Source organism: Bison bison, unplaced genomic scaffold (assembly GCF_000754665.1).
Source record: "Bison bison bison isolate TAMUID 2011002044 unplaced genomic scaffold, Bison_UMD1.0 scf7180017864135, whole genome shotgun sequence".
Lineage (NCBI taxonomy): Eukaryota > Metazoa > Chordata > Mammalia > Artiodactyla > Bovidae > Bison > Bison bison.
This window is the reverse complement of record NW_011494707.1, coordinates 4,429,819-4,438,685: the sequence shown is the minus strand read 5'-3', so window position 1 is coordinate 4,438,685 and position 8,867 is coordinate 4,429,819. Positions and strand designations below refer to the sequence as shown.

The 8,867-nt window shown below is 42.9% G+C and overlaps 1 protein-coding gene across 5 annotated transcripts in view; it reads right to left on the bottom strand.

The window, feature by feature from the left end:
• Window positions 1-8,867, bottom strand: part of VEPH1 (ventricular zone expressed PH domain-containing 1) — a 276,656-nt gene that overhangs the window by 198,331 nt on the left and 69,458 nt on the right. For 4 of the 5 annotated variants that reach the window (XM_010839863.1, XM_010839866.1, XM_010839864.1 and 1 more), the window contains exon 4: window positions 2,302-2,476. In XM_010839863.1, coding sequence (XP_010838165.1) covers window positions 2,302-2,476 — 175 coding nt within the window. Of the gene's footprint in view, window positions 1-934; window positions 1,023-2,301; window positions 2,477-8,867 lie in introns of those variants that run through there. The other variant, XM_010839867.1, reaches the window with a different exon arrangement.

Below are 8,867 nucleotides of genomic sequence, written 5' to 3'. Positions count from 1 at the left end.
GCCTCTTGAGAAACCTATATGCAGGTCAGGAAGCAACAGTTAGAACTGGCCATGGAACAACAGACTGGTTCCAAATAGGAAAAGGAGCTCGTCAAGGCTGTATATTGTCAGCCTGCTTATTTAACTTCTATGCAGAGTACATCATGAGAAACGCTGGGCTGGTAGAAGCACAAGCTGGAATCAAGAATGCCAGGAGATATCTCAATAATCTCAGATATGCAGATGACACCACCCTTATGGCAGAAAGTGAAGAGGAACTCAAAAGCCTCTTGATGAAAGTGAAAGAGGAGAGTGAAAAAGTTGGCTTAAAGCTCAACATTCAGAAAACGAAGATCATGGCATCTGGTCCCATCACTTCATGGGAAATAGATGGGGACACAGTGGAAACAGTATCAGACTTTATTTTGGGGGGCTCCAAAATCACTGCAGATGGTGACTGCAGCCATGAAATTAAAAGACGCTTACTCCTTGGAAGGAAAGTTATGACCAACCTAGATAGCCTATTGAAAAGCAGAGACATTACTTTGCCAACAAAGGTCCGTCTTGTCAAGGCTAAGGTTTTTCCAGTGGTCATGTATGGATGTGAGAGTTGGACTGTGAAGAAAGCTGAGCGCCAAAGAATTGATGCTTTTGAACTGTGGTTTTAGAGAAGAGTCTTGAGAATCCCTTGGAGTCAAGGAGAATCCAACCAGTCCATTCTAAAGGAGACCAGTTCTGGGTGTTCATTGGAAGGACTGATGCTGAGGCTGAAACTTCAATACTTTGGCCACCTCATGTGAAGAGTTGACTCATTGAAAAAGACTCTGATGCCTGGAGGCATTGGGGGAAGGAGGAGAAGGGGATGAGAGAGGATATGATGGCTGGATGGCATCACCAACTCGATGGACATAAGTTGGGTAAACTCCAGGAGTTGGTGACGGACAGGGAGGCCTGGTGTGCTGCGATTCATGGGGTCGCAAAGAGTCGGACACGACTGAGCGACTGAACTGAACTCAGCCTGACTCTTGGGCGAATAGTTGAGCCTAGGGGAGAGAGAAAGAATTTTAGATAAAATGGAACAACATATTTTACTGAAAACTCAGTGTCATACTTTGACGCTGGGAGCCAAGCAACCTTTCTCTGGCTCTCCACCAAAACGTAACACCAAGGAGAAAGACAGGTGTTCTTCCCATCCTGCATCCTGGCCCATGCTACCACAGTGGACTGAGGACTAGTGGCTTCTGAAATTTCAGGGGTAGTAGCAGCACAAAGAGACAGAGGTTTCCATCCCAGGCAGTGAAGAATGGGGTCATGTCCATTCCTGGGATCTTCATGGTAATAGCCACAGAGTTTGGTGGGCTCAGGGTGGTACACATGGACATCACCACACTCTGCTGTACCAAGAAGAGAATACTGGGGACTTTCAGAAATACTTGCTGTGAGAGCACTTTCCAAAAAGTTGATGCTCCACTTGAGCATGTGGGGCATGTGGCAATCAAAGCTGGGCCAAGATACTCAAGGACTTCAGACATTTGAGGCTGGGGATATTTGAGTCCATATGAAATAGTACCAAATATTGTTCTTTGATCCCAAACCACACAAAAGAAGTTTCTGAGAGATCTAAAACCAAAGGAAAAACCACAAGAGAAGAGAATATTCTGACTGGACTAGCTTGATCTCTTTCATTCAAATATGAAAGCATTAACAGAGATGTCCTGATCTGATGCTCCATGATAGTATTTAATACAATTACAAATCAGTTCCAAATCATGTTCACATTTAAGAAGTCTTTACACATTCTCTGGTGTATTTCATTTGGCATTTCATACTTTTGGAAAACTTCAGATGATGAGCTTTTCCATCTGCCACTGAGAGCAGTGGAACACAGTCCACTCAGTACAGACAGGTTCTGCACAGTTGGTAGTCGGACAAGATGACCAGAGGCACAGAAAACACCATCTCCAAATGAGACCCATAGAGTTGGAAAGAAGCACAAAGAAGGGCCTCCCTGGTGGCTCAGCTGGTAAAGAATCTGCCTGCAATGCAGGAGACCCAGGTTCAATCCCTGGGTCAGGAAGATCCCCTGGAGAATGGAATGGCATACAACTCATCTAAGGAGTTTAAAGAATTCACCTGCCTGGTGAAGAGACCCAGACTCACCCAATTCAAGTAACCTTAAATCCAGACACCTAGCAGCAAAGCAGAGAATGCAATGTACCTCTCAATACTTAAGTCTCACTTCCCACAAACCATAGCTGTCTTATGAAAATACTTTAAAACGACTCCTAAAACACACCCCCAGGCTCAGCCTTTACACCATACCTTGGAGTATGCTCTTTACTATAACCTCGGTGTGATCAGCCAGGAGGTCCGCCTTGGTAATTGCAGCCAGGGACAGGTAGTTGGACATATTCCTGCACAGTTCCTTGTTGCCTCTGTGGAGGAATTTCACTGCAATGGGGATGGCTAATGCCATCACAGGGGGGCGGTTGTAATTCTGAGGAAATACAAGAAATCAACAAATAATAAGTGGCTTGTTCTTCATTCATTTATTCATTCATTCAAAAAATATTTATTGAACTAAGCTCCCAGAGAACAGCTGTGAAAATACAGGGCCCACTTTATCTTCCTTGTATTTGGGAATTCATGCAACTCTTGTTCTAGTTAGAGAGACTTAGAGGCAAATAGGCACTTAATAGCTTAGGCTAATGAAGGTCATGGTAAGGAAAGTGGAGGGAGATAAGGAAGCAAAAAAGGAGCTTAGCCCAGTCTCAAGAGATTGTCAAGGAAGACTTCCTGGAGAAGGTGATATCTTCACTGAGACCTGCTGGATGAGTAACAGATGCCTGGGGAATAGCAAGACAAAAAAGTAGAAAAAAGAAAAGAGTAGACCAAAGGAAAAGCGTGTGAGAAGGCAGAGAGATGGGAGAACTTGTGCATCTGCTGCTGCTGCTAAGTCGCTTCAGTCGTGTCCGACTCTGTGCGACCCCATAGACGGCAGCCCACCAGGCTCCCGCGTCCCTGGGATTCTCCAGGCAAGAACACTGGAGTGGGTTGCCATTTCCTTCTCCAATGCATGAAAATGAAAAGTGAAAGTAAAGTCGCTCAGTCGTGTCCGACCCTCAGCGACCCCATGGACTGCAGCCTTCCAAGCTCCATGGAAGTTTGCCAGGCAAGAGTACTGGAGTGGGGTGCCATTGCCTTCTCCTGTGCATCTGGGGAACTGTAAATAGTTCAGAATGGATGATATGGGGTACAGCTGGGAAAACTGGGATAGAAGATGAAAGAGGGGACTGGAAAGGTAAACAGGGGTATGATTATGAAAGGTCTGGCACCATGCTAAGGAGTTTGGAATTGATCCTTAGGATAATCAGAAATCAATGATGAGAGGAATAACTCAGATTTATACTTGAGAAAAATCCAAGGAATGTTGAATAAGTTGCTACCTGACTGCATCTTAAAATCTAAAGTTTCAGCTAATGAAATTAAAAAGAAAAAAGATGAATGAACATAAGACTAAACTGAATGTAAGGCTAAAAACTAAAGGTATTCTGGATCCTGAAATAATTCTCTTTTTTATGTACTTTGTAATAGAATATTGATGTCCTTACATATAAAATAGTGCTATCAGCACTCAATTACCTAATCAGGGAATAATATTTGGAAAATACAAATTGTTTTCTTGCAAATGAATAGTGTGCCTTCCTTACCATTAATTATTCTGACAATCAACCCCACTCCTTAGGCTAAGTCTAAAGCAAAAGTTGCATAAGTGCACAATGTGTTCGACTTTACATTATTATATTAGAAATAAAAAAGTAGTTTTTCTCTAACTGTTCATGTGGAAAGTGCTTCTTTCTACCCATCGATTATCCCCTTCTAATACCTCCTACAATTCTAGGTTTGTGATAGGTGTTCAATCAACATTTGTGAAGTTGAATAACTAATGAAGAAAATGCAAAACTATAGTGATCGTTGTGATGGGGAACGCAATGTGGTGGGAGGAAGGAAGGTGAAGGGGTGGAAAGGGCCTGCTGGCCCCCATCCTCTCGCTTGGGTCACCAAGGCCAGCGATGGCCTCCCAGTGACGTCCATCTTCAGGGCTAGCTGATTGGGCAGGTGAGCTGTTACATACTCCTTAGCAGACAGGACTTCCTCAGACACCTCCCAGGTACTTCTCTAATGAAGGCAATTATACCCTTAGTTTCACGGGTGGTCAAATGACTCAGGCACTGACCAACCAGAGAATCATATTTCCAAGTGGTAAGTTCAGGGATGGACAAGTTACCCAACTATAATGGAGGAGCTATTCAAGGGCCCTGTGAAAGAGATTCTTTCTCTCTTCTGATGTATTCGAAGTGCTGGGAATGGATCAAGAGTAGCTATCATTTTGTGACCTCAGTAGCAGAGAATCTGTATGAGATATGAGGCAACACGGATCTGAGACAAGAGAAACCTGGTGACATCATTTGAGCCCAAGTGTCAGTCTGTGCCTGAGGCCAGTTCTATCCCTAAATGTTTCTAAATGAGCTAATAAGCCTCTTGTGCATAAGTTTTTTTTTCTTCCCAGTTCCTAGAAACAAAAATATAATAGACTTGATAAATCCTTAATCCATTCTTGTAGTTCTACCCATTTTTTAGATTCAAGAATCAGTCTGACTCTTGAGCAGAAAAAAACAGGCATTCAACAACCTAAGCTGATGTCCCACCATGAAGTGAGTCATGATGGAATCTCTGACCCAATTCCTTGGTGACAAATCACGTGTTTATATAGCAGATCCACTCAGTAGGTCTCTGTCCTATTCTTCCGAGGGTTCCTAACATCATCTAACTATCAGAACCAGGGACTGCAGTCAGACTTCTCTCGGACCAGGCTTTATCAAGAGTGTCTCCCCTCCTGGTAATTTGATTAGGCCTGATTAGACTGGGCCATTCCTGGTGTGTGACGAGCTGTGAGGGATCCCTGAGAGGCTGGCTGCTCCATGACCTTCAGCATTACAAGTCTGCATGTGTGCTTGGGTAGGTCTTACAGAACTGTTTGCATCCACTGAGGGAAACTCACACTGAGGGATTTCCAAAAGGCTGGTGCATGATCAGGTATGCCAGTTTACTGTCTCACAGTGAATCTTTCCAGGTCAGGCCCTTTCACATCACCAAGACATCAGGAGCCAGATTACTAACCAGAATGTTCACTCATGGGCAGAAGAGCTGATCAGAACAAAGGAATACCTTATGGGCCATTTCATCTAGGCCAGATCCTGCTCTATAGCCAAATCCCCATCTCTGGTGACTGGAACTTTCTTGTCTATCAGATTCAGTTTATACTAGCGCCACCCCTTTGACAGTACTAGGTAAATGTGCCAAAATAACAACCCTATACTGAGCATCCTCTTTTTGTTGACACACTCTTCAGACATGTGGTGTTAGGAGAGTCAATTAATTTGTCCATTTCCTCCATTATAATCATATTCTATGCCTGCTCCCTTGTGTGCATGTATGCTCAGTCATGTTTGACTCTTTGCAGCCCTAAGGACTGTCACCCGCCAGGCTCCGGCTCCTTTGCCCACGGAATTCTCCAAGCAAGAATAGTGGAGTGGGTTGCTATTTTCTCCTCCAGGGGACCTTCCCAACCCAAGGATCAAACCTGCGTCTCCTGCATTGGCGGTGGATTCTTTACCACTGACCTGCTCCCCAGAGGTTACATTTATTCAATAAGTTGGAACCCTGAGTATGTCCTAAACCTCTCTGTTTCACCTATCAATTTCTTGGGTTGCCCCAATATCTCCATGGTGTGTAGGTTTTTGCAAATTGACCTCTGACGTATCTTTGTCCCTGTCAAGGCTACCAAAGCCCCAGTTTTGAGAGTGGAACACAATCACACAATTCGCAAAGTTTTCCAACAAAGAATATCTTGCTCCAGGTTATTTTATCTTCTCTGAGTCTTTAGCCAAGAACAACTTGCAGCTAGAGAAGTATATGCCTTCCATGAGAGGAAAATATCTCCAAGCATATTTACCTGTAGCTTTCTGAGAATCCAGGATGGAGGTATTGGAAGTAGAACTCAAGTGTTTCCTACTAATTGTGAACAGAGATAAGCATACTAAAAGATCATTGTAAAATTATATTCATAACTAATAACTAATGCTTTTAAACCTTGGGAATGAGCTAACACTTTCCAGCAACAATGAAAGAAAAGTCTGTCTTAACCATTTTGATCATATTTTTTTTTTACAACAATTCTAGATGTCCTAGAGAAAAATAGTGGGTAGCTATTAAAGTCTTTGAAGTGTGGTTCCAAGTGAAAATTGTTAAAAATTTTAAAATGTATAATGTCATTATTAAAAAAATAAAACTCTAACATACTCAATTTTTCTGTTTTCCTCCCCCATATGTCATGTGGAAATCTCTCAAATGACAAGAGAAGTGAAACATTAAGCAAAGAGCAAGTAGTTCATATATACACCAAAGAATTGCCACCAACGGCTCTCAATCTCTAAACAGCATCTAGATAGTTCCTAGTGTTTCAAGAGTTATGGGTACTACTGACATCAACAGGATATGAGTAAAGGGCTAGGAGGCCAAGATGAGGCTGGGCAAGTACACACACCCTCCTTCCAATGCTTGAGCTTTGCTCTCAAGTTAAGCAAAAGGATTTGCTAATGCAGTAGATCTCAGGTCCCTGAAATAACTTTATCTCCAGGATTATCTGGATTCCAGGAATGCTAATGGTATACATTCAAAGAAAGCCCCCATGATTGCTCATACAATCAAACTACTTTAACACCAACTGTTAATGCCAGAGCTTATGCTAGATCTTGCCCTTCCATGCAGATGTGAGCACAAATGGCATCTGTATCTTCTTACAGACAGTTCAGTACTCAGTACTCAGGGAACAATTCAGTGAAGTACAGGGTTGAAATAAAGACTTACTCATGGGAACAGTTATATCCAGCAATAGAAGCTAAACAAGAGGACTTCATTCTACGATTGCCAAGAGTTGTATTTCTTAACTAGATTAGCACCAATTTGAGCTCTTGGTGGAGATTTTCCTTTGGAAAATGCACTTTGGGAAGGTTTCCCAGTGTTTTAAAATTGAAAAGAATAAAGCTAAGTAAAAGATATATATATATATATATATCTGAGGTGATAGCCACTAAAAGTCTCTTTGGCTCTTAGGCTTTGAATTCAACTAAGAACCATAAAATATTAATCTCAAGAAATATTATATACCATATGTTAAAATGGCTATTTTATGGTTTTTCATCCCCCATTGTGGATTAGATAATCAAAATTTGGATTTACATATAATATGCTTGCTTCTGAGCAGTATGGCTATATATAAAATCTAAATTGCATCCATCTAAGTTTTCCTAGTGTATTTTCTGACAAGCAATAAGGAAGTGGGTCTCAGGAACCTGAGGCCAGGGGTCCCAGTCTCCTCTCATTTCATGCTGTCGTGTGTGGCATTAAATGATGAACTGGTACTGGGGCCCACTCCGGGGAGAGGCACAGCTGGTGCAAAAGCAAGAGGGCAGTCAAGTCTCCTGAGCTACTTATGTGTTCATCTGTCTATTCATTCATTCAGTAAGTATTTTGAGCACCTACTATGTGCCATTCCAAGTTCCAGGTGCTGGGCCCACATCAGTGAATACAACTAAGTTTCTATTTTGGGCAGGGGGAGACAGGCAATAAACAATGGCTAAAAGAAATAATTAAATGACAGAGTCAATGCTGTTTTAGCATCAACATTAGCATGCAGCTAATGATAATGATGACAATACCAGCCAAAGCTAATACTCATGGAGCACTTCCTGTGTCTTAAATTTTTTATGTATATCCATCTAATCCTCACAACAAACTCACGAGGCAGCTACTCATATCATCTGTATTTTATACCTGAGGAAATTAGGGCCCCAAAAGATGAAATGCCCAAGATCAAACTGCCAGTAAATGGTAGAGCTGGGATTGCCTATTGAATATATTCCTAGATGAACATGAGCAGTCCTGCCTTTTCTAAGAGCTGAAAATGAAATGCTCTCAAAACTACCCAAGGCATTTTGCATGGAATGTTAGCCAGGGATAGATTTTGAATATTCATGCAGCTTTAACTGAACAGGAGGAAATACGAAAACTGAAGTATGGAATCAAAGTGAATGGACAGTGGAGGTCCTTCTATAAAGAAGGAAAAATAGGCCGAGAGGAGCTACCCCACGTCAGGGGCGGCTGCCGAGAGGAGCTACCACACGTCAGGGGCAGCCACCGAGAGGAGCAACCCCATGTCCAGTGAGTGGTGGCTGCGTGGGAGGGCTGAGAGGGCTGAGGAGGGCTGAGAGGAGCTACTCCACATTCAAGGTCAGGAGGGCTGGTGGTGAGGAGATATCCCTCGTCCAAGGTAAGGAGCAGTGCTTGTGCTTTGCTGGAGCAGCTGTAAAGAGATATCCCATGTCCAAGGTAAGAGAAACCCAAGTAACACAGGAAGAGATACCTCATGTCCAAGGTAAGAGAAACCCAAGTAAGACGGTAGGCGTTGTGAGAGGGCATCAGAGGGCAGACACACTGAAACCATAATCACAGAAAACTAGTCAATCTAATCACATGGACCACAGCCTTGTCTAACTCAATGAACCTAACCCATGCCCTGTGGGGCCACCCAAGATGGATGGGTCATGGTGGAGAGGTCTGACAGAATGTGGTCCACTGGAGAAGGGAATGGCAAACCACTTCAGTATTCTTGCCTTGAGAACCCCATGAACAGTATGGAAAGGCAAAATGATAGGATACTGAAAGAGGAACTCCCCAGGCCAGTAGGTGCCCAATATGCTACAGGAGATCAGTGGAGAAATAACTCCATAAAGAATGAAGGGATGGAGCCAAAGCAAAAACAATAC